This window comes from Lemur catta, chromosome X (genome assembly GCF_020740605.2).
Source record: "Lemur catta isolate mLemCat1 chromosome X, mLemCat1.pri, whole genome shotgun sequence".
NCBI lineage: Eukaryota > Metazoa > Chordata > Mammalia > Primates > Lemuridae > Lemur > Lemur catta.
This window is the reverse complement of record NC_059155.1, coordinates 5,509,496-5,535,077: the sequence shown is the minus strand read 5'-3', so window position 1 is coordinate 5,535,077 and position 25,582 is coordinate 5,509,496. Positions and strand designations below refer to the sequence as shown.

The 25,582-nt window shown below is 48.7% G+C and overlaps 1 protein-coding gene across 1 annotated transcript; it reads right to left on the bottom strand.

Annotated features, from left to right (window-relative positions):
• Positions 1–2,594: 2,594 nt before the first annotated feature.
• On the bottom strand, positions 2,595–16,287 carry GABRQ (gamma-aminobutyric acid type A receptor subunit theta). Its single transcript, XM_045538578.1, has 9 exons — positions 16,125–16,287; positions 13,970–14,058; positions 8,939–9,006; positions 7,330–7,550; positions 6,695–6,777; positions 6,042–6,179; positions 5,344–5,496; positions 4,243–4,499; positions 2,595–3,443 (listed from the first exon to the last, which is right to left on the bottom strand). Exons 1-9 carry the CDS (start codon positions 16,271–16,273, stop codon positions 2,682–2,684), a joined length of 1,920 nt encoding a protein of 639 aa, XP_045394534.1. The 5' UTR covers positions 16,274–16,287; the 3' UTR covers positions 2,595–2,681.
• Between the last annotated feature and the right edge of the window lie 9,295 nt (positions 16,288–25,582).

The following is a 25,582-nucleotide window of genomic DNA, read 5'->3' as shown; positions in this document are numbered from 1 at the left end:
CTCTGACTATTGCTTTCCCTGGAAGGGTGGAAGTGGGGAGTTCCAGACTCTTAAGTCCAAGGCGGAACTTGGGGCCTGTTGCTGGAGTCCAGCAGCCGACCACCATCCCGGGGTAGGGTGCTAAAATGTGTCCTGTGCCCGAATGGGCCACCACCACAGTCCACGCCTGCAGCCACTCCAGGCAATGCCCTGGGGGCTTCCTTACATCACCTGCCTGCTTGTATCTACCACCAGCTGCCACACGTGTGTGAGGGTTACAATGCAATGGGAACAGAGGTTAGAGACAGCACCCCGTCTGGTTTGCTGGCCCTCCCACCCCCATCGTTTGCAGCATGTTTCTGTTCTCATTGTATCCTTCAGGCCCTCCCCCCAGCCTGTGACTCCCAAGCATGTCCTCCCGGAACAAGGCAAGACGCTCTGCACTTGTAGCTGATCCCAAGGACTGAGCATTTCCTACCTCAAGGCACTAAATTACCACTCCTCGGGACTACATTCATGTCCTCTGGCTCCTCTGTCCAGGAGACAGCACAGATGGCTGAAGGGAGGGGAAGAGGAGTGGATGGGGACCAGGAGACGCCAGTCCCTGGAACAGGGCTTTGGAGAGAAACAGTCCATTAAGCAGCACAGCCAAAGGGCGCCCCCCATGTGGGAACAGGCCAAAGGAATTCTGGTGCTTCTGGAAGGGCCGCCAACAGGGAATATATATGTTGTTAGGTGCATTTTGCTTCATGCTCATTCAAACCAGATTAACACAGGTGTGCACACGTGCACTCACACACACACACACTCAGCACACATCCATACCTATACACACAAGCACACACATACATAAGCCACGCTTTCATGGGGATGATCCACATGCACACGTCCACACGTTGTTGCACATACACTTGCATGCATGGCAGTACAGATTTACAGCGATAGGCACAGCAGTATACAGCTTCTCAAAATGTACGTGCACCTAGACCTATGTTGATACATACAAACACATCCAGATATACAAGGAAACACAAACACAGAAACATACTTAAAGGGAGGTGGGTAGAGGGGTGAGGGGCTGCAGGAGAGGCTTCAGCAGGAGAAAGGGGGGTACAGGTTGAGTGCTCGGTGACGCTCACTCCCTCACGGCCTCCATCAATGAGGTGGAGCTGCTTGGCAAGCTGAAGCACAGGCCAAGCCTACTTCTGCTAAGGGCCCTGCTGCGTGGGCAGTGCCCATATTCTCCATCTACTCGCTTCACCCACATTGGCTGGCCACCAGCCAGTTCCTGCAGAGATACCCCCGGTACCATAGAGTAAGGTTGGGGGCCTGGTAGAGAGGCAGACTCTGTGCCGGAGCACCCCCTTTTGAGAAGGGGAGAAAAGAAAGGGGAATTCTTTGGTTTAGAGAGTTAGAAAAAGGAAGAACAAGTGGGGTGGCTCTACCACTCACTCGCTGCACGCCCTCAAGCACGGCACACAAGCTCCATTTGTTTTCCTTGTGACACTGGGAACAATGTGCTTTGCCTTTCCTGGCTTGCAGGGCTCCTGTGAGGGTCCAATGGTGTGGTGGGTCAGTGAGCTTGTTCACACTATGCACTAGACAAATAGAAAGGATTAGTATATAGATTTACAGTAGATGTTCATCTGCTAGTCTGGGTCAGATGGTGAACTCTCAAGTCTGAACTTCCCTAACCCCAGTGCTCATTCCCAAGTGCTTTCTCTGGGATTCGTGATCAACTGAGCGTCTGGTAGCAAGGGAACTCCCGACTCAGACAGACGTACCAAGTCCCTGGTGGCAGGCATTCTGAAGCAGAAATACAGGCAAGAGAAGTTCCCGTTCCCCCAAAGAGGCCAGCTCAACAGTGTCATCTCCAACTTGGCCTTGCCCCCTGCCCCACTGCAAGCTCCCATTGGGTGTGTGCTCCGTCACTTACCCTGACAGGTCGCCGTGCAGCCTCACCCACCTACATTCCCCTCCCAACCCCGCACCACCAGGCAGCATTCTAAATACAACAAAAAGAGTGGGGAAAAGGCACTTACAAATGCTCCCCGAGTTTCCCGTGGCCAGTTCCCTGAACTTCCGAGTCATGGCTAGCCCTTCCCCTGTGCACCCCAGCCCAACCCAGCTTGACTTTTTCCTATAAAGCCCTAAGCAGAGGGTGAGCAAGGTCCGTAATCCCTAGGAGGAAAAAAAAGAAGAAGAAGAAGAAGAAGAAGAAGAAGAAGAAGAAGAAGAAGAAGAAGAAGAAGAAGAAGAAGAAGAAGAAGAAGAAGAAAAGTCATGAAAAAGAAATTTTGACACCTCAGGGGGACAAAAAGGCCCCCAGAAACGTTTGTGAGCAAGGCTTAGATCCTTCCCCTGTCCCCAAACCTGGCTTCCTCCTGTCCTCTAAACAGTCCCAGGGGCCTTTCCATGCATACTAGCTGTGAGAAGTCTTCAGAAAGGTGAGCGCCTTCTAGCAGGAAAGGAAATCAATGTGCTCTTTACCTCCAACTCCCTCAGTCCCTTCCTTTCCAGCCAGAATACACTCTTTCCAATCCCTCTCCACCTCATGCTCATAAAAGAGAAGTGTGGAACTGATCAGATTGCCCAGAAAGCCACAAAATAAAATGAATGAAAGAGAGATGGAAAAATAAAACCAAAAGAAACCATAAAGGAGCAGAGCACAGGGTTCCTGCCACTCTGGGGCCACTGGGGGCCTAATAGATGTGGTACACCCAGTAAGCAATGTTGAACAACCCAAAGGCGAGTGGGAAGAGGAACCGGGACCACTTGTCAACCTTAGGGACGTAGTCGGGGTTAAAGAGATCGAAAGAGAACTCTTCGGCGAAGGCGCACCCAGGGCTCGGGGGGGCACTGTCCTCAGACTCTGAGCTACTGTCCTTGTCTTGGCCACTGGCCATGAGGTCATCATCATTCAGGCTCCAGATACTATCAGCATCACACTCGGGCTGCTCCTCAAGGCCAAGGCAGCTGCTCTCAACATTGACGTCATCGTGTAAGCTATGGATCTCCTCCAGCTCACGGTTGGCTTCTTGCACACAGCCCTGGCCACGGCGAAGTACGGGCCACCCACTGGGGCCATGGCCGTGGCTCTCGTCTGAGCTCAAGCTCCCATCAGAGTCTTCGGAGTCACGGGTCTCAGCACGGCCATGGGCCTCGGCACGGTTGCGGATTTCGGTAGAAATGACACTGTCACCGTTCTGGAAAGCATCAAAGTGAACACCGTAGCCAAGGTGGGCCTGCTCTGAGGTGGAGGGGAGATCGCTCAGGCTTTCTGCGGTGGCCAGCGGGGCCTGGCCTGAGAGAGAAGTGAGTGGGCTGAGGCTTTCCGAGGTGGCCAGCTGGGCCTTCTCGGAGATGGACATCAGAGAACCGAGGCTTTCCAGGCTTGCCAGGGGGGCCTGAGCCGGGGTGGTGGGAAGAGAGCTGACTCCGTCTTCCACGATAATCAGGCCATCCTTTGAGAAGATAACGGATAGGCTCATCAGTTTCCTGTGGCCTAGGTGGCTATGCACGGGGGCAGGGAGAGGGGAGGGGCTTTCCTCATCAGCACTTGCATTGTTACTGTCGATCTCTTGACAGACAGAGCCGTCTCCTCTCAGGGTCTCTGGTGTGCAGGGGGCTGAGGAATAGGACCAAGAGGCTGTCAGCATGCAAGGGAAGGCCCTGGCGGCTGCCAAGCCGATGTCTGCCTGGGGGCAGCTGCTCCCTCGGGAGCGCTGTGTGGTGGATGGAGGCCTGCTCGGGCAGGCAGGGCTGGGCTCTCTGCGAAGGAGGAGGGACGTTGTTGGTCATTAACGTACCGCCCACAACAAGAGCCTCAGCACTGCCTTAGGAGTCTGAAGTGCCAAAGAAGGCGGAGTAGGCAGGCCAGCCTCTCCGGCGTCTGTCTTCCTTTCAGCCTCCCTCTGCCCATCTTCCCTTCAAGCTTCATTGCCTGCCCTGGACGCATGCAAAGTGGACCAAATTTGGTCCAAAGGTCTGCAGAAATTTAGCCTTGCCGTGTACTTGCTTTGTGACCTTGGACAATGATCATGTGTCAAAGAGTGATGATAAAGAGTCCTACTTCCTTGTTACCTGTTCTCGTGTGTGTGTGTGTGTGTGTGTGTGTGTGTGTGCGTGCACACGTGCACACGTGTGCTGTGTGTCTGTGTGTGTGAGGATCAAAGGAACTAAGAAATGTGGAAGGGTCAAAAGCGCTAAGCCAGGGCTCGAGAGGTGCTCAGGGAAAGCTGATTGTCAGTCAAAAAGTCAAACCTGCACGTTCCCCACCACGACTTCCTGGTACCGGTAGTGGGCAATGACTCTTCGTGGCCTCCTGCGTCGCCTATGGTGGCGCTGAGGTCCCCGGCTGTAGAAAAGGTAGTTGATGTAGACATACTCCAGCAGGGACAGGAACACGAAGAACAAGCACACGAGGATATAGATGTCGATGGCCTTGACGTAGGAAATGTGGGGGAGCTTATCCCGCAGATGAGAGTCGATGGTGGTCAGGATGAGCATCGAAGTGAGACCTACAAACAGAACGGCACCGGCTCAGTCTCCTCTGGTGGCTGAGCTTCCTGGCAAGCCACTGGGCCCCTGGCCATCTCTGGAGTGAGGAGGGCCCTCAGCAAAAGCCTTCACCTCTCTGGGCCGGGGAGCACCTTTGCTGAAGTGCTCGCTTTGTGCCTCCTCCCCCATCTTGAAGCCCAACCTCTGCCTCAGTGGTCCATGATTTCCCATTGCTCTTATGGTCAAGTGCCAAAACCCCAGCCACGGCTGCTTCTCAGCGATTGACATCTGTGGTTCCCCCTTGCCCTGTGCTGGCCCCTTTCCTTTTTGTCTTCCTTTAGTCCTGGGGAAAATTTTGTGAGCCCTAAACTATTACACAATTGCAAAGGTTTAGTCCTGAATGATCTCCTGAAGAAGGAGGCTGAGGAGTCTGCCCCAAAGACGGTGACAGAGAAAGCAGAGCTTGATCTGGGGCCCATGGGAGGCTCCTTCAGGGCAGCTCCTCCTGAAGCCCTGCTGCCTGGTAAGGCGTTCTGACACCTTGATTAAATCAATGGTTATTGTATTGTATTTCTGATCTCAATGTGTGACTTGTCCATTTACTTATGGACTCCACGAACTATGAATTCTGGTACTTTGGGCACAACATACCAGGAATCCAAGTCTAGTGTTTTTCACACCCATCTCCAATGTCAGTTTCTCCACCGGGGCTTGGCCGAGCACCTACACACACGCCTGCTGGAAAATCCCTTGCTTCCTCTCGTACGCAGTCACACGCTGCACCAGGTACCATTCCCTTACGCTCGCCTTTTTTGTTCTGAGGAAGACAACCCACGCTCTCCCTGGGACTGAGACAGGACATACCAATTGTCACCCTGGCTGCAGAGGAATCATAGTTCATCCAAAACGATATCCAGGAGAGAACAGTGGTGAGGACCGTAGGCCAGTAGACCTGCACAAGGTAGCTGTTGACTTCCCTCTGGACCTGGAACTTGAGTATCAGGCGCACGTAGGATCCTGGCAAGGAGACACACTGATGTTAGGGTGGCAGGGCCCGGGGGCTTTTCAGGGTGGAGAGGCACACAACGGAGGGGACGGTGACCGATGTGCAGTTCAGCCTCTAATTCTCCATCCACGGGCATCCCGCCTGAGAAGGCCAGTGAGAATGGCACATCTCAGCAGGCCCACGTGGCACAGCAAGTTTGCTCTGTCTCGTTCCTTTCTCACTTGCTCCATGGTAGCTGACGTCTGGGAATGGGAGAGGCAAGGGATGGCTCCAAGCTGTAAACAGATGGAGGGTGAGAAGCCAGCCCTGAGAGGAGCATGAATCCTTTATACCTGCAGAGCCTGGTCAACCGGGCCCAGTGCTTCCACAGCCCTTCCTCACTTGCACAGGGTGAGCTGTTGGGGCTTTATCAAGGGCGCCTGGCAGGCGTGCAGAACCAGTGGGAAATGGGAAGGGAGGCAGCAGAGAGTGTAGGGGTCCAAGGCAGTGGCCCCTGGGAGTTTATGGGAGTGCAAAGGGGACAAGAGACAGGAGAGAAGGGAGGGGTGGGACCCACCTGTGTAGAAATACACCTCCTTGCTAGTAATCGTCCTCCCTAGGAAAGAGAACTGAGGGATTTGCAGCTTCTCAGCCATGTGGATGGCACTCCCGTTGTCTTCCCAGAATAGCATGATGTCTTCAACCGTGTATCCATCTGTGAAGGGGAGAGAAACAGAGAGTGTCAGAAAACGGGCACAGGCAGATTTCACACCAGAGCAGTCTGAAAACCAAAGGATGGCTGGAACTTGCCATTTTGGGGGCTCCTTTATACTTTGCTGAGCCTGAGCACTGGGGAAAGAGAACCCTCACTTTGGAGTTTCTTAGCCAGAAAGGAAAGCACAGCAAAGACACGCTACAAGCTCCCACCCACCAGCTTGTGCACAATTTGCCAATAGTGGGTGCCACTTCCCAAGAGGACAACTCACACCCTAAAGGCCATCTGCTCCCAGACGCCATATATACATCCCCATCAGTCAGTCAATCAATAACCTATCATGTGTATCTACCACCTGTCTTTCTTTATCTCCATCACCTATGTGTGTAGGAGAGAGAGAGTGGGGAGGAGGAGGGTTGTAGAGGTGTGCTGTCCCTCTCACTGTCAGTTCTGTCTTTGGTTTCCCAATCGCCACAGCCCCGGGTGGGAAGAGGGGCCATAGGAGGTGAACGTACAGCTTTCCACCTCCAGCTTGCAGGCCTGCTTGTCCAGAGGGAATTTGTGCAGATCCAGGGAACAAGCTGCTGTGGTGGAGAGTCTGTAAAGGAAAACATAAAGGAAGGGCAACGTGAGCCCAGCCCAGGCAAGCAACCACTCCTGAGAGAACTGCAGGGCTGCAGAGGGAAGCGTGACCCAAGGACCGACCGATGTGTAGGCAGGAGGCAGGGCACTTGTGCGTGACAAAGACACGGGAGACCTGGCAGAACTTAAACAAGGAGCAGATGTGTGGCACGTCAGAGAACCGCAGGATGTCAGCATGGGGAAGGCCCTTGAGAGAACTGAATGGGGAGACGGGAGGAGACTCGCGATTGCTAAGGAAGCAAGTGAGGGTCCGTGAGTTAGGAGTCGAAGGGAGAGTGGGCAAGATTTCAACTCACGGAAAGGAGGAAGGGGCCACTCCAGACAGAAGGAACAGCAGAAGTCAAGGATCCCACAGGAATCTCTGAAAGTTCCACTTTGGCTACTGGGTAGGTGAGTGAGGGGGGCCAATGCAAAACGGGTTCGTGTGGCCCTTATAATGTGTTTGTGGCATATTGAGCAGGAAGCAGGAAGCCTGGTGGGACATCCCCAGGACCCTAGGGGGACTCACCGGATGCCATACCGCACCGTTCCATCTGGCTGAAGCTGAAATGCGTGATTTTCCACAGTCACATCATGCACGTAAGCATCCTTGCTGTTCACAAAGTAGCAGTCGGGGACCCACAACTTCTCATGCATCCGATAGTCCAGGGTCAGGTTCAGGTTGGTCTCATAGTACGCTAAGCGTGAATCTTTCCAGGTCTGATGAAAAAACATGGTGATTGTATAGTCCTGGGAAGAGAAAGGTAAATCCCAGTTGAAAGTTAGGTCGTTCCAGCTCTGTCTTCTTTGTGTATATGTGTGTGTGTGTGTGCATGCACACGCACCTGTGGGTGCAAGTGTATTGAAATGTATCGCAACTATAGACAAGTGCATGAAACATATGATGTTTAAAAAAAGATTATGAAAATGACCCTTGTGTCATTAAAATCCAGGTTAAGAAACAGAGCATTACCAACAACTTTCAACCCCCAATGTGGCCCTTCCGGAACATATTTCCCACACCCCCCAGCAGTAACCATTATCCTAGATTTTATGATTAATAATTTTCTTGCTTTTTGTTAGAGTTTCATTGTCCATGTATTCCTAGAAAACATACTCCTTAGACTTTTTAAAAAGATTTTATCCCAATGGAATCATACTGCCTGTATTCATGATCTGCTTCTTTCACGCAACATTTTCTTCGTGAGATCCACTCAGGATGGTGTGTGTAATTATAATGTGTTCACTTGCATTGCTGGGTAACAGATGAATATACTACGCATGTTATTGGGTGAACACACCATACAGCCCCAAACCACGACAAAATAAAAATGATGAGGTGGAAGTTACAGTTTACACCCCTGCCAAGAGCCAAGAGTCGAGAGCGGCTGAGGGTTCCTCATGCTTCCAACTTACCAGCATGGATTGGTGCTGTCTGACTTTTGACGGTTGCCAGTCTGGTGAGTATGTGATGGGTTCTCACTGTGGTTTTACTTTGCCTTACTACTAACAAGGTCGAGCATCTTTTCATGTGTTTCTTATGCTTATCTGCTCTTCAGTTTTCTTCACAAAACTGAAATTCATGTTTACATTTCTCAATCATTTATCTGTTCTTAAAATATTCTTCTTTTTAATTCACAGAAATTATGTATAGTTTGAATATCAGTCCTCTGCACTGCAAATTGGTTAGTCTATTCTGACTTATCCTTTCACACTCGTCATAGGGGTTTTGTTTGCTTTGCAAAATAGAAGTTCCAGGAGTTTTGGCTAAACACAGTTTTCATATAGTCGGAGTTACCAGTATTTATTTTTATGGTTTGTGTTTTCTGTGTCTTTGGAAAGAAATCCTTATCCACTCCAAGACACAAAGACAGTGTCCTATGTGATCTTTTAAAAGCTTCATAGGCCTTTTGCTTTTCAGTGAATAATCCATCTGGAACTGAATTTTTGGATATAGTGTGATGTAGGGGTTCAATTAACTGATTTTTTTTATTCCAGGTGGTTGTAGTTTTCAAAATATACCTTGTTCCTCCACGTGAGTTCTGTCACGGGTCAGAACAGCTGGAATTGGCTTATAGCCCTGCTCCTTGTCCCATGACCCCTGTCTCCAGCCCCGTGGCTGGAACTGCCATACTTACCATATTCGTTTCTGATATCTGTTCAATGCTGGAGACATAGACAGATATTCTCACAGGCACGGGGGCACCTACGACACAGGAGATGGTTTGACGTGAAGGTAGAATATGGAGAAGAGCACAGACTCAGGAGCCAGGCTGCCTGGTTCTGAATCTGCTTTGACACTTGTTAGCTGTGTGACCTTGAGTAAGTCACCTGACCTCTCTGAGCCTTAGCTTCCTCATGGGCAAAATGGGGATAACGATAGCACTGATCTCATAGTCAATGCAGGTCAAGCACTTAGAGCAGGGTGGACCCATGATATGCAGAAAGGAAGGGTAAGGGCAAAACAGAGGAAATGAAGGGGTGAAACACTCTTTTTGTAAATATTTCCTGATAAAACCTGAAGGGAAGGAGACCCCAAACAAGATTCACGGTTGTGTGTGCGTGCATGTTTGTGTTAGTGCACATGTGTCTGTGTGTGATTGTTTGGGCTGTGTGTATGAATGTATGTGAGCATGTCCATGTGTGAGTGAATTTGTGAGTGTTTTTGTGTGCGGGTGAATCTGTCGGTGTGTGTGAGACACGTCTGTGCATTAGTGAACATGTGAGCATGTCTGTGTGTGAGTGTTTGTGTTGTGTCGGGCTCAATGTGTGAGCATGTCTATAAGGACGAGTGTTTTCCTGTGGAAGTGGGAGTGAGTGTGGGAATGTATGGGTGTGTTTGTGGGTCAGTGAATGTATGAGCATGTTGGGTATGTGAATGTGTGAACATGTCTGTTTATGTCAGCAAATGTATGACTGTTTTCCTGTATTTGAATGTATGTGTGTGGGAGTGAATATTTATGAGTGTGTGAGCCTGTTCATGTGTTAGTATGTTTGTGAGCATGTCTATGTGTGAGTGAATGCATTAGCATGTTCACATGTATGAACTAGTTATGGTGACATGAGTATATGAGAGCATGTTTGTGGATTGTCTGACGTGTCCATGTGTATGAGTATGTTCATGTATAAGTGTGACTATATTAGCATGCTCTAGTATGTGAGAAGGCCCACGTGTGAGTGAATGAAAAAGCATGTTAATGTGCATGTACACATCCGTATATGTGTGCACATTTTCAGCTTGTCAGTGGATCTGTGTACAAATGAGCATGCTCATGTGTGAGTGAAGGTGTGATCATGTTTATGGTTGTATGAGTGAACATGTGTGTGTGAGGACATTAATGTGTGTCTTCCTGTCTTTGAATTTGTGAGTAGTTTGGGTATGTGGTCATGTTTGTGTGTGAGTGAATGTGTGAGCATGTTTGTGTGTGTATGTGTTAATGTGAGCATTCATGTGTGAGTGGATTTGAGTGTGGTGCTTTATGTGAGCACATTTGTGAGTGAATGTGTGAGCATGTTTGTGTGGGTCAGTGTGCTAAAGTGTGCGAGTAAATCTGTGAATGCCGTTGGGTATGTGAGCAAGTTTGTGTTGAGTAAATACGTGAGTACATTCATATGTGTATGTCGCTGTGTGACAATATATGTGGGTATGTTAATGTGTGTGACTTAATTTTATGAGTGTGTTTGTGTTTAACATGTTAGCGTGTGAGTGTGTTAATGTGTGTGAGTGAATTCCTGAGTGAACGTGTGTGCACGTTCATGTATGTGTTACATGTTTGTGCATGTGAGTGTGTTGCGTGTTAGTGTGTGAGTGAATTTATGTGTATTTGTTTATTGTGTGCATGTTTGGTAAGTGCCGGCGTGCTAATGTGTGAGCAGAAGTGAATGTGTGATCATGCTCGTGCGTGTGAGTGAATTTCTGAGTGTGTTCCTGTGAGTGAGTGCATGTGTGAGGGTGATTGTGTGTTAAAGTGCAAGTGCAACTGATTGTGCTAGTGTATGTATTAGTGTGTTTCTGCTTCCTAGCTTTTTTTTCAGTGAGCAGTGTTAGCACTGTTCACTGGCAGACTCAAATGTGACCGCGGATATGAAAATATGTAGTAAACTGTAGGACACTGTGGACAAATACATTTTTATTGTTCCCTCATCAGCTCCAACCTGTCTACACCCAGCCCCACAGCAAAGCCATCATTCTCTGTGTATTACATCACACTGCTGCTAGGAAAACACACATGACGCTTGCAATTCAACCTGCTGATTTCACTGTAGGCTGATTGCACGAAAGCTGAGCTGCAAAGAGGTAAATGTTATTCCAAGCCTAACGCTTCACCAAGCAAAGCGCTATTGGGAATAAGCGCCTGAGTGGCAGCTGAGAAGTAAATGGGGCTCGGTATTAGGGCACAGCCCAGACTCCAGCATTCAGGGCTATTGTGAACAAGCCCCAGGAAAGTGCTATGTGATGACTGCCTTTCAGGACCCCCATGTGTCTTTAGAGGATGGAAGCTGTGTCAGGCAGACAACAAGTCCCAGAGGGGCAGTGTTGGATTTCTTGTCTAGACCGTTCTACACCACTCAGGCAACCCCACCCCTCATAGTGGAATGCTGGGGACCCTAAAGGGCCAGGCCAGAAGGCTATCCAAGGGCTCCTGGCTGAAGGGGAAAGTGGAAGCTGAAATGCATTTCACATTCCCCTCACTGAGCCATGAACCCTGCACAGGGATGCAGGAAGGGGACCTTCTTTTAATTTATCCACCTAAAGGGGACATCTTATGTGCTAGCAGTGGCCAAGATGAGAACTTAGGTAAGATAACCCACATCCCTCAAAGGATGATGAAGGGGAATGAGAAACTTCCTGATAAGGAGTCTAAACATCATCTCTAGGGTGATGGCCTCAGGCCTGTATCTCATCACTGTCCCCCGATTGACTCAGGAAGGCAGGAAAAGTGGTGGTGCTAATCATGTCCCTCCTTCCTGGAACCTTTGCTGCCCCAACTCCTCTTCCTCCCTAGCATCCATTAGAGGGCCAGAGAAAGAGCAGACGAATGAAGGCATGGTGAAAATGTGTCACCCGTTCCTTTACTCCACAACACAGGGGAGCCTATGTCATGCCAGGTGCTGGGCTAGGTGAAGCCCAGTTTGTAACACTGCAGAGTTCCAGTTCTCTTGGCCAGAAGGAGGTGGCTTTGTTAGCTTTCCCCCCTCTTCTCATTGCCCTCCACTCTCAGGAAGTAGTAGGGCTCTTGTTTGAAATGGACCATAGTTAAGTGATGCCCCTGCATGTGGGGTCTGTGCTGGGGAGGAGGTTAAGCCCCGAAATTCTACTCCACCTCAGACACAGGGGGGCTGTACAGGGAGTTCTGGGGTCTCCAAATCCTGAATGCCCTGGCCCAACTGTTTCATCAACTGTCTCCCCACCCCCACCTCCATACAACAGCACCAGACATAGAGCTTGTAGTGCCCCCTTCTGTCTAAATGCTAGAAGGTCCTGAGTTGCCCTTTCCCTCCCACCTTCATCTGCTGTTTGGCGAAATCAAGCCAAGGATCCATCTTTTGTTGCATACTCCAGGTCTGCATACCCACACTTCTTAGTGTAACCCTCCCCAGAGACTGATTCCTGCCCCTGCTCCCCTGCCCCTGCCCCCGCCCCAGCCCTGGCTCCAGCCCCAGCCCTGGATGCCTGCAGAGATGGCAACCTGGCGCTGAAACAGTGGGAAGAATGTGCTTGGTGTATTCATGTGGTTGGCGTTGGTCAGCCTAGGCTGAGAAATGTGAGAGTGAGGCAAGGAGAAAATGAAGTAGCTACTCCCCTGTCACCCACTGGTGCTTGGTGCAACGGATTCAGAAGCTGATGCCCTGCAAGGGTGTGCTGGCTGTGCTCTAACACCTGGATTCCTATACCGGATCTCTCTCCCTCGGGGGACCCACACAGAAGAGGTGCTGCTGCCTTGCAGTGAGAGAGCCTGCCTTCTGCCCCCTCCTCCCCAACTTCCCTGTGCACATTCACCTTGAATCCCAGGTGGTGCCTCTGCCCTCACTCTCCAGAGGGAGGGGCTACCGCCCAGGTTTTCCAGGTGGCCAAATCCTCCCAGCTGTGTGCTCTTCCCTTGGAGGCCAGGGTATTAAGAAGACATCTATTCATATGCACAAAAGTGAACATTAGCATTCGTTAACCCTTTAGAGTGGGTATCTACCTAGTTCAACCTCTGGTAGGAAGTTGGGTCCTTACTTTGGCTTAGCCTCTCCATTCATTCTGCTGCCTTTGAGCCAGAATGCAAGTAACCCATATTTAATGCACCCTTTCTTTTGTCTGTCCTTGGTCTAAGTTTTCTGGGTGTCCCCAGGGCCAGAGAATGCTGCTCCTGTGGTGTGGAGTCCGAGTAGGTTGCTTATCACTTAAAGCTGTATGGTCCAGGCCAGTTGCCCCTTCTAAGGGGAGGTTAAGCAGAAACCTAGGGAGAAACTGACATATGTCATATGTCAGGCCTGGAGGTTTGAGTGTCAGTTTCCTTGTCATTTCTAATCTCTGTGCTAGAGATCTGAGTGCTAAACAGAGGAGTGTGGATTTTATTTGGCAATTAGATAAAACCATCAAAAGTTTCTGAGGTGCTCAGGCTGGCTTTATAAAGATCACACTAACTGCAGTGTGTTGAAGGGACTGGGGAAGAGGGAGCCAAGGTGGAAGTGCCCGGGGCCAGGTGGGTTAAGTGCATTAGACAGAGAAGACCATGCCCTCAGTTTTAAATTGGCTGAATGAGGTGAGTGCCCAGGATCCGAAAAACGATGTACTCAGGTAGAAGAATGTGTCCTCCCCAGAGTTGGAGCAGAAACTCTAGCCTGAGAGGCAGGTGTGGTGTGTGCTGTGCACCCACTTCTGTGCTTAGTCCTTCTCCAGCCACGCCATTGGAAAGGATTGTGGAGGGGGCAGAAGGTCTCAGGCATATGAAGACAGAGAAGTAGTAGAAATTCCAGGGTCACAGAATGCCTGGGGCTTGTGAGCCTTGGAGTGCTTGCTCCCTTACAGGTCTCTGCAGGGTCAGGAAGGAGAGATGTGGAGAGGCAGAGGTGCAGAGCTGGGGAGTGCTACTGATGGCTTTACAGGTTAGGGCTGGCTTGCTGTGTCTCAGCTCTATTTCACCTAACACAAAGACCTCTAGTAAATGGACGTGGCTTACCTCCAAAATTTGGTCTCAGACGAACATCGTATTTCGACAGCACCCTGTCCAGAATCTTCTGAACCACAGCTTCACTTGCACAATTTTTGCTGAAATAGAGAAGTCATCAGTAAATGCTGGTCGACTTGTGGCTGACTTGCCAGTGGCCACCTTGCCAGGGCCTTCCTTTCTCTAGCACATACGCAGACATGTCCAGTCATACGTGTACCACACTCTCCCCTCTCCCCTCCCTCCCCAAGGTGAGTCAGCCAGAAGCGCAGCACTGACGCACATTCTTTTTCCTCCTTCCCCCTCCCAGCTTTTATCCAGAGGGTGGGGCACAGAGGCTGGCTCTCTGTTACCAGGCAGGACTGAGTGGGGGGAGGGAAGGAAGGGAGGCAATAGGAGAAGAGGAGATGGGAGAGAGTGGGCAGGTAGGAGCCCTCAAAAATGCATTACTTCAACCCCCTAAGGAGCTCCACCTTGCAATCAGCCTGGATGCTGCTTTCCAGGTTGGTTGGGGGGGGGGTCTTCCTTCTAGGGGCACTTGATTGCCCCAGGAAAAATCAACATCTACTCTCAGTGCCCTCCTGAGCTAAGCCAATGTTCTCTGGCTCATTTCCCCTACCTGAGCCAGGGCTGGACATTTTATCACGTTTATGTCAACCTTGTTTTTGTACACCTCTGTTTTTAAGACTTGGCATATGGCATATGACGCAGAGAGAGAGCCTTGCTCATGTATCAGAGATTTATGACCCTCATCCAACTAAAACATTTCAGATTCTTGGGGCTAAGAGCTGTCCTCGAAAAGACATCCATTCCGGGAGCAGGCATCTTTTTTGCTAAGCATGTGCTTCTAGCCTGGAAGTATCTTAGGTGAGCACATGTAAGTGGACCCAGCTCAGCTCTGCAGAGAGCTGGCCTTTCCACAGGTCTCTAATATGTTCACCCAATTCACCCAGCCCTTCAACAGGGATCCTTCCCCCAAGAGGGCTTGGGAATGAGAACAGGCCCTGGCATCACTGTGACTCAAATCTTTGACGCATTACCCAGGGAACATCAGCCCCTGCAAATCTATATGTGTGTGTGTGTGTGTGTGTGTGTGTGTGTGTGTGTGTGCGCGTGCGTGTGTGTGTCTATGTGTGCGTGCACGCGCATGCGCCTGTGCTTGCATGTGTGTTCACTGACGCAGTTTGATATGTTGGGTTGAGGGCACTGCAGGGCTGTCTGCTGGAACCTTGCCCAACTACCCCCCCTTTTTTTCTCAATACATGCTCATTTCCGGTTTGCCATTTAAAAATTATTCCCAATCATCTTTAATCAAAAATTTCATTATGCAATATTTCAAAGTGTGCACATGAATTATTTCCGAATTAAAGCAATTCATTCCCGCCTGTTTCCAACCACACATTACCCATGTGCCAACACTCAGGACTCCTGGCTACCACAAGTAAACATTGCTGTGTATCTACATGTAAAGGCTGACTGTTTAACATCTTTTCAGATACTCGCAGACCCAAACAAACTTGAAATCAAACACAGAAAAAACCCTGAATCTTCAAATATTTTCACAGGAGTAAGTACAAAAGCACACCCATGTAAGGCCACACGGTTTATGGTTATACAGCCACCAATCATACTCTCTAGGCTTGGATGAGATTGAGTTAATAATTTCTATCTGCCGCATTGGAAAGTGTCCCTCACTCTTCAAAATATACATGTACGCACACTCCCTCCCGCGCGCCCAGAGAATGGACTAAAATCCAGACTCAAACAGGTGTCTCTCCTGTCTATGTTTTGTGAATTGCTCATCACCTTGAATCCTCCGCCCCAATCCCACAGGTACCAAAGGACGTGACTGGGGAAAGCTGCCCGGAGGCTTAGTCCTCCGGGATGGATGGGCAGATCTGGGGTGAGGACACCCTCCCGTGTTGCGGTTGGGGCACACACGGGGCGCAGTCAGGCGCCACAGTAACAGGTGGGCTGAAACATAGGGCTGCATCTCAGCTGGCGGCCTCTACTCTCCCTACCCCCTCCCAGGGGCCCGCAGGGCCCTCACGCCTGAGCTCAGCGAGCCCGGTCCGGGTAGCGACCCCCAGCCCGCTCCGTCCAAGAGGCCAGAGGCCGTCTGCCCGCCCCGGTCCCTGCCGTGCTTAGCCTGGCGGTGCCCGCTTACCAGTTGAAAAGGTCCAGAACAACGTCGGGCACAGCAGAGGAGAACTCGAAGTGGAATTTCGGGGTGGGACTCGGGTAGTTGCCCTCCGCGAGCCAGGTTCTGATGAGCAGCAGGAGCACGGCGGCTCGCAGCATGCCTCGGATGCCCATGGCTGCGGCGTTCGGGGGGCTGGAGGGCGCGGGAGCCGCGGCCGTGGAAAGGGACGGGGTGGGGGTGGGGAGTAGGTCAGTGCGGGGCGAGAGGGCGCGGGATCGCTAGCCCTTCGGCAAAGAGTCTCTTCTAAAGGGAGAGCAGCGAGGGCACAGGGAGCAGGGAGCGCGGGGGTCGGTCGGGATCTAGCAGCCCAGATCCCTGGAGGAGCAGCTGCCCCAGGCAGGGCACGCCCGGCCGCTGCGAGGTGCGCTCCGTCTTCGGCCGCTCCAAGCTGCGACTGGGCTCTGAGCTGGGCTCGGAGCTGGCTCCGCCCACTCCGACGGCAGCACCAGCCCAGCCAATCGGGCAGGTGCCAACAGCGGCACAAAAAGGCGCGCGCTCCTGCCTCCGCCCGCAGCCTGCGCGCCGCCTGGGCCCCCGCCCCTTCAGGCCTCTGCAGTCCTCCCCTGGCCAGCTCCAGACACAGACAGGGGTGGGGCGGGGCCGGGCTGGGGGAGGGGGAGGAGGGCTGGCTCCTGGAGGGCTGGGCAGGGGTCCCAGGCCAGCGGCACTGGGTCCTGTGTCTCTTCTTGGCAAAATGCAAAATGTGCGTTTCTCTTGGAAGAGACTGTGTCCAAGAGTTTGTATTTTGTGGTGAAGGGAGTGTGGTGATGTTACTGCCATAGCTGAATCTGCATTCTGAAAGACCTGAACACTTACTTCAGGGGGATCAGGAGGTACCCGACTGCTGGTCATTCCCAGACCCTCAGGCCTCCAGTAACACCGTGCCACACCTCTGGGTCGGGTAAAGGGGGGGGTCACCAATGGGTTTTGCAACAGGGCTCCAGTCACAGCAGGCTTGCTTCTCCATTAGGATGGAAATTGGGTTCCAGGAACCCAAGAGTTGATTGAAGACTTAAATTCCCCAGAATGCTCTTTGCACCAGGTTTGGGTTTTCAGGGAAAACTCAGGGTTCACCAGCTGGGGTCTCCCTGAGGTGTGACTCTGTCCATTAGCCAGGGATGCAGAGTTGAAGTGAGGGCCCAGGCCTGACACCATGGAAGGGAAAAAGAAGACAAAGTTCACTGTTCTGGATGTTCAAGGGACTTAGCTCCTGGAGACCAGGCCACACCAGTGCTCCTGGGTGCTGGCCCCATCATGTGGAAAAGCCTGACATTTTGACTAGAGGGCTCTTATTCTTCCCAGTACCCAGAACACTGCCCCTGTGAACCAGAAGGCATCTTAGAGGATAAGAAATACCTCCACCCAAACTCCTCTGTCCTTCCTATCCCATGACAAAGCAAGTTCAGAAGGAGGCCTCACCAGAGCCCATGGGCCAGACAAGGAATCAACAAAGAAAGCTCAGTCATGTTCACCAGCATCACACCTCCCAAATCATACCATTGAGAAGAGTTACAATCAAAATGGATTTCAAGTTCACTCTTGGTTAACTAGATCATTCACACAGAAACACCCCCTTCCACTTTCCCTCCACATCTGGTGAAATGAGTTGGGGTTGCTTGTGCCCAGCGAAGCCTCACTTGCCCGTGTTACATGGCTGAGGATTTGGCTCTTTCCCCACTCCCTTTTAAAACCATTTTAGAATCAAACTTATAAAAAATGTGTCTCATAGTTCCCTGACTTCTTTTAAGTAGCAGAGCACCCTTACACCTTTCTTTACCTTCTCTCCTCTTTCCCTTGCTATTGCAGCAAGTAAAAAAGGATGGTGGGGCCCATATGTCACTGACTATCACATACAAGAGCAGATCTATCAAGCCAACCCCTACTGCAATTAGTCCTGACCCCATCATCTCTGGTCACCCATATGTCCTTGTAGAGACAATCCTTGCTTGTCTAAAATAATAGGGCCATTCCAGGTCATTTTGTCCAACCACCTGGATTGTAATATAGGGAAACTTAGGCCCAGAGAAGGAAAAATATTGGCCCTAGGTCGCATAGTAGCAGTCGCCAAAACTAGAAACCCGATATCCGGGTTTGCCTATTTCCAAAACAGTGTGTTTTCAGTGTTTAAGTCCGCTTTGACTGCAAGTTCAGGCAACCACCAGCAGGTGGGAGTAGATTTGTTTGGAAGCAGGACGTTCCCAGCACTGAGAAATCAAATTCCACAGGCAATTGTTCTGTTCCCTCATTTGTCAGGGAAAATAAGACTGAAGCCTGAAGTTTGGTTTCTAGGTACCCTTGTGACTATCAATATTGCCAAAAAGTTGATGGCGATGATGAATTCTCTTCCAGAACTTACATCCCAGAGGGCCCTCCCCTACTTCTGCTCTCCTTAGAGGTAATGCTTCATTGAAATTTCTGACTCACGAAACAAAAATAGCCCAAAAATGCAGTAAGAAATACAAAAATGCCACCATAATTTGTACTTGTTGAGCTTTTATCTAGTTAATTTATTAGAAGATCCATAAATACCCAGATTGAATGAGTTTAAACCTGAACATGGGATCAGGGCCTGGAAATTGGCCCATCTGCATTCTGACCCAGCTCTGCCCGTTAAGTTTGGAGGCAAGACAAGAGGTAAAAGAGGTAAGAGGTGAGAGATTAGGCAGAACCTGACCTAGTGAGTGTCACACACTCAGCACGCAATATATACTTGTCCAAGGAACAAATGAAGCAAGAAACAGAACTTGGGGCCTAATTGTCCAAACTGAGGAATTTGACTTTTATTTTAGAGTCAACAGTGAGCTTTTGAAGGATTCGTGCAAGGGAATAACACAATCATTGTGGCACCTTGGAAGGATCTTTTGATGACTTTGCGAAGGAGAAGCTGGAAGGAAGAGGGACAGGGGTCAGGAGAGCAGTTAGCAGGGGGTTGCACACTTCTGTTCTGGCAATGGCTGGCTAGGTACTTTGGACTAACTGCTTCACTGAGGGCAAGTACATAAACTGGCTGAAATATAGAGAGAAATCATCATCATAATGAACTAAGAGATAATAAGGCTAAAATCTAGAAGAAGATAAGAGCCTAGAGACGGAAGCCCAGCACTAGAAGCCACTTTGCCCTGAGGACATTTGCTGAATCTGGAAGAAAGAGTTGTGAAATTGAGATGTGGTTTTGGTGGCATCGTGGGCAAACAGGACAAAAGTAAAAGCTCAAGGCCTTCAGGTCACTTTCAGCTGATACCTTAAGTGGCTACCACCTAGGGATAATAGTGATCCAGAAGCAAGCAGCCCTAGCCCTGTAGCTTACTTACATACACATCACCTGGGTGGTCCGAAGAACCTGAAGCCCTGACCTTGGATTAAAGTGGCCTTGGACAGGTAGTGTCCCCAGGCATTTGAGAATACCTCAGCAAATGAAAAGACTCTCTGTAGGGAGGTATTATCATCTTGGGCCTAGAATCATTTGTACAAATAATTTTTCAATAATATGTCAGCACATAGTCAAAGATAACTCAGCATAAAAGAAAAAAATACACTATGGCAGCCAGCAGAAAAGAATAGGCAACAAAAACAAACTCACAAAGACTCCAGATATTAGAATTATATGACACAGTCTACAATAACTATTGTTTACTATATTCCAAAGAATAAAAAAATAAACTTGAAAATATCTGCATGGAACAGAAAATCATAAAGATTGATACAGCCAATTTGAAAAGAATAGAGGAGAATGTTTCCAACTAAAAACTATGACAATGAAACTTGAGAAATTAATGGCTGGGTTTAACAGAGGGTTAAACACAACTAAGAAGAGAATTACTGAATTAGAAGATAGGTTACAAGAAATTGCCCAGAGTTCTGCCTGGAAATACAAATTATACGGAAAAATTTTAAATAGAGAATAGCAGACACAATGAATAGAGCGAGAAGGTCTACCATGTATTTAATTGAAGTCCCAGAGGGAGAGGAAAGTGGGAAGAAGATGATGGCTGGAAATGTGAATTTACAGATTCAAAAGGCCCAATGAATCATAGGCAGAATAAATGAAAAGAAATCTGCTCTTAGACACATCACAGTGAAAGTGCATAATGCCAGAGACAAAGAAGGATATGCTAATGGTCCAATTAGAGATAATGAGATCCTGACCTAGGGCAGAAACAGGAGAGAGCGAGAGTAGGGGATGGGAATTAGACGCTGGGCTTCAGAATGCTTTTTCCTCAATTTTTCCATGAAAGATTATTTTATAAAGATATTATCCATTTAATTACTAATTGATAAAATATAGTTGTTAAAAAATTCACTTGTTTGAGTAACCTGATACCTATGAGCCCAGTTGTCATGTTTGGAAGGCCGTTGTCCTATAAGTATGTGTCCCTCATCTCATGGGCCACAAAAGAGGTGTAGAAAACTTTCCTTCTGCTTAGCCCCCTTCCCCAACTTTCACCATTTTTAAGGAAAAGTACATAAAATGAAAAATTCTGTGGTCCTCAGGTGTCAGGCTTGGCCACATGCATTCACTCACTGGGCTATCCAATGCTGGAATGGAGTAAAATTCCTGTGGGGGGGTTTATTTGTAATAAACAGAGCAAACATGCCGTAGGCTGTCTTTAGAGAGAGTGAGGCTTCTTACTTGTTCCTAGAGCTGTTTATACAAAGACTGAATGAATGGCCTCTGATCAGGGATGGAATAGAGGGAATTCTGCTCCATATGGGAAATTGCATCAGAGTTTCTGTGTTTGGTTCAAAATCCTTCCTGCATTTATTCTATTTAAGGGACAGACATTTTTATGTACCCTTAAAGACTCCTCCATTACCACCACAACCCTTTCTCCAAGAGAGGACAGGGGGAGCTTAAAAAAGCCTTCTCTATCGCCTGACCTCATGTCAATCAGAATGCTGTCTGACAGTGAAGACAAAAACCTACCTTCATTTGTAGCATGCGGTATGTCACCAACAATTTTGACCAAGTGTCACAAAGGGAGGGGGTGCTGGATTTTTTATTCTGAGTTTCTATATTTTCTCTTCACTTTTGCTGGGCATTCACAATTTATGTAGTCACAGCTCCCACCCTGCCCAATCCTGTAGAAACCTGCCCTGTAATAGCTATAGCATCTTCTAACAGTATCTCCCTCCCTTACTATGGAAGGGAAGGAGCAGGGAGAACATTCCACTAACTCTAGGGTTTCTCTCCCAGTGACAGGTTGTACCATAGTGTATTTTGACTACGAACCTGACTGCGAACAAGGACATTTGACTACGAACCCGAAGATCTAGATTGGAGCTTCAGTACCAGATACCTAGGCATGTGTCTCGGCCTCTGAACCTTGTCTTTCTCATCTGGAGTATGGAGGAACAATCCAGACAGAAGGGACTCCCTGTCCATCCCAACTTCCTAGCTCTGAGACCTCACCTCACTTATTTCCTCAACCCTCGGAAGGGTTGCGGTCACTACCACATCTAGCCACCAGGGGGCCTCAGCTCTCCCGGTCTATTGTAGAATGAACCTTTCTATTTATCTAATTGTTTCCCTGAATTCCGGTTAAGCCAGGCTGACATTTAGGAAAAGAACCTTCTTCAGAAGCTCAGTGAAACAGAGGGGGCTAATCACCGTGAGCAGAGACCTTTATTAGGGAGGGAGTCTTGGTGCACGAGTAGATAGACCCCTATGCCTACACTGGGTCCTAGCTACTACCATCAGCTACTCTGTCCCTCAGTGAGGCCACTGATGGCTAACTTCTGGGCAGCCCTGCTTCTGTTTCCAAGGGGTGAGAAACAGGGATCCTGTACAAATTGCGATGAGTATCTCCTGGAGTTGTGGAGGGCACAGTCTGTGTGGCCATATGCAGTGGCCCTGGTGAGAAAGGCTCTTTTCTTATGTGACTCCCTGAGCCCTGATAGTCTTATGCCTGTCCTTGATTCATTTTTGGTTCCACCACCCTCCTTGGCTCCTAATTATTGTACCTTGTGTCTTTAGTCATGTTCTCTCTCTTCTTCCCTCAGGTTAAGTTCTACCCTGACCAGAGGATTTTCTGTTAGATAGTCTTTGGACATTAATATACTCTATATTTATTGTAACAGCAATAATTCACAATAAGGCATTGAATCTAACAGCAACGCCAGTCTCTTGTACTTCCCTGAATTGCTCAAAACACTGCTTTTCTCCACGATCTCTGAGACAGAGTATTCCTGATGCTCCCCTCGGTCCCCAGACCCCTTTCAGTTTGTTGGGGCTGTGTAACCAGTTTTAAATGATGAAATGCAAACATAAGTGGTGCATACTATGTCCAGGATGAGGACTTTAAGAGCAAGTATATGGTCCTTAAATGTATGGTCCTCTTTCCTTGCCCTGGTGATCCTGAAAGTCACATGTTGAAATGGTGACATCAAAGATGGAGGTAGCCTAGACCCTGAGTCCTGAGATGGAGGATATGACCAGCATCTGACCTTGTGTGAGCTGGAAATCAAGCTTTGGTATGCCAAGCTGCTGAGATATGGGGACTTAGTTATCATTTCAGCAAAGCCTAGCCTAACTTGATAAATATACTCTTTCCCCTGCATTCCTCCCAGTGCCTGTACCATTGTTATGAAGGTCCATGGACAACTCTTTCTGCATATTTCACAGGTAGCTTCAATCCAAAATATCCCAATCTCCTCCTAGTCCCCTGCGAATCTGCTCCCTTTGGGGTATTCTCAATCTCTGTGAACTGACACTCATTTGGGACCTGATTGTGACCTAGAAGTCATCTATGGCATTTTTCCTAATCTCCCCACCAGTATATCCAGAAAGTCATCACTTATTCATTCAGCATCTACTTATTGAGTACCTATTATGTGCCACGTACTTTTCTGAGAACTGGGACAAAACAGGGAAGAAAAATAAAACAGTAAAAAATCCCTGCAATTATGGAACTTACATTCTAGGAGGAGGAGGCAAACAGCATATAAGAGAAATGAATGAAGTGTCTGGTCTATTAGAGGATGGTAAGTGGAGGAAAACAAAGCAAAGCAGGCAAGAGGGGTAGAGAATGCTGGGTGAATGGTGGCGGTGGCTGGAAGGTAAGGATGCTATTTTAAATAAGGTGATCAGGGAAGGACTCATTGTGAAGGTGTCACTTAAGCAGAGACCTGAAAAAGTAGACGGTGCAAGCCACCTAGACATCTGGGGGAAGAAGGTCCCAGGAGAGGGGACAACGAGGAGAAGAGCCTGAAGATGGGAGTGTGCTTGGTGTCTTCAAATAAATAATAAGGAGGCCAGCTAAGCTGGACCAGAGTGAGGGGGAGAGAAATAGGAGATGAGGTCAAAGTAGAAACAGGGGGAAAGATCATGTAGGGCCTTATAAACCATGATAAGACCTTTGACTCTTATGCAGAGTGAGATGGGAAGCTGACGGTGAGTTTTCACATAGGAATGACGTGACCTCACTTATGTCATGATAGTGGGATCACACTGACTGCTGCTTGGGAAGTAGGCATGGGGGAGGGAGGGCAGAATCAGGGAAACCAGTTGGAAAGCTACTGTAGTAACCCAGGTGACAGATGATGGACTCAGACCAGGGTGGTAGTGGTAGCAGTGGATGTGGTGTGAAGTAATCGGATTCTGGATATCTTTTTGAGGTAGAGTCAAAATGATTCCCTGACAGATCTCATGAAGGATATGAAAGAAAGAGGACTCAAAAAGGACTCCAAGAGTTTTGGCCTGACCACCCAAGATAAAGGCTTTGCCATTTGTTGAGTTGGGTAAGACTCTGGGAGGAAGAAGTTATGGGAAGCAAAGAATTTGGTTTTAAGTTTGCTTTTATATTATGCATCTAAATGATGATGTTGTATATACTCATCCTTTCAGGTCTAGCTTAGCTGTTATGAAGCTTTTTCCAGCTGGCCAAGCAGAGACAGTGACTCCTTCCTTCATGTTACAAGGGCACCTTTAACAGTCCTGTAGAACAGCACTTTGCTCCTGTATTGTCATTACTACCTTTCATCTCTCTTCCATGACAGACCGAAAGCTCCTTTAGTCCAGGGACGGTTTCAGGTTCATCTTGTGTCTGCCTAGAACCCAGTCCAGAGTCTGGCTTACGATGGACACTCAAAAGATATCTGTTGAATGACGTCATTCAACAGATCCTAGAAATGAAGAAAGGAGAACATTTCCATAAGTTGAAGCTCATGAAGGATGTAGACTTGGAAGCAGCTATCATATTTATTGGTTAGAAGGCTCATAGGTGGCCCCAGGGATAGCAGAAGCCTGAGTGAAGTACCAAGGAGTCAGCGGTGGGTAAGGCTTTGCTATGTGGCCTTGTTTGCCTTTTTTTGATAGTATTGTTAGCATTTCTCAAGTGTTTTAGTGATGAAAGGGACCCAGAAGATTTGTGTCTGTAAGGGTACCTCAAAGAGGTCACCGTCTTTCCAAGAAGGGATGTTATAAGTCTGGCAGTGGGTGGCATTTATAGATAGATTTTAGCCTATACTTAGTTCTAATGGAGAGAACATCAGAGTCACATAGATTTAGGGGCTCAAATCATAGCTCTGCCACTCACCACCCACTTTCTCTGATCCTCAGTTTCCTCATCTGTAAATTCAAAGTTGTGGGAATTAAGTGAGATCAAGTTGGTAAAGCACCTAGAATAGTTACTGACACAGTAATTGTCAGGGAAGAATGGATAAAAGAGAAAAAATATCAGGGCAAGCCAAAGATGGAATGAGCTCCCCGTCACTGGATATGTTCAAGGACAGATCACATTACCACTTTGTGGGAACATTATGAAAGGATTCTAATGGCTGGAGCAGTTGAAAATTGAGGTCCTATCCAGTCTTGAGTTTTATAATTCTAAGAATTCCAAGCAATAGAAATGCAGGCACGAAGGTTGCTATTGAAAACACCCTGCTCACAGTGGAGCACTCATGCTCAGATGGAGACTTTTCAGAGCAATTGGTCTAAGGGTGAGGGGATATGCCATCTGAGGGCCTGTGTGTGTACACAGTGGTGCTGTGTGCTCAGTGGTGCTGTTCTCTGATTTGAGAGCACACTGCCAGCTGCGCTGCCTGCTGCTGCCACACCTGGCATCCTGCCTCAGCACTACATGTCCTTCCCACAATTAAATAAGCCTCCAAAGTGACTGCATGTTCATTTTACACTTTGACTCAGTCAACTGAGGCCTCCCATACTAATTTCTCATTTACTCTTTTGCAGTGTTATGGTAATTGACTCCTGTTTTGGGAGAAGACTTCAGGAAGTGGTACAATAAGAAAGAACGCTGGCTATATTGACTTTTCTGTGTGGCTTACCACCTCTTTTTCAATTTTACCTTTGAGGTTGCCTCCATGATGCTTCTCCCCACTGTGTCCTTCTCACACTGCTGCTCCTGGCCCCAACTCGGACCTTCATCCCTATCTTGGACTCTTGCACTAGCTTTCTAATTGGTTTG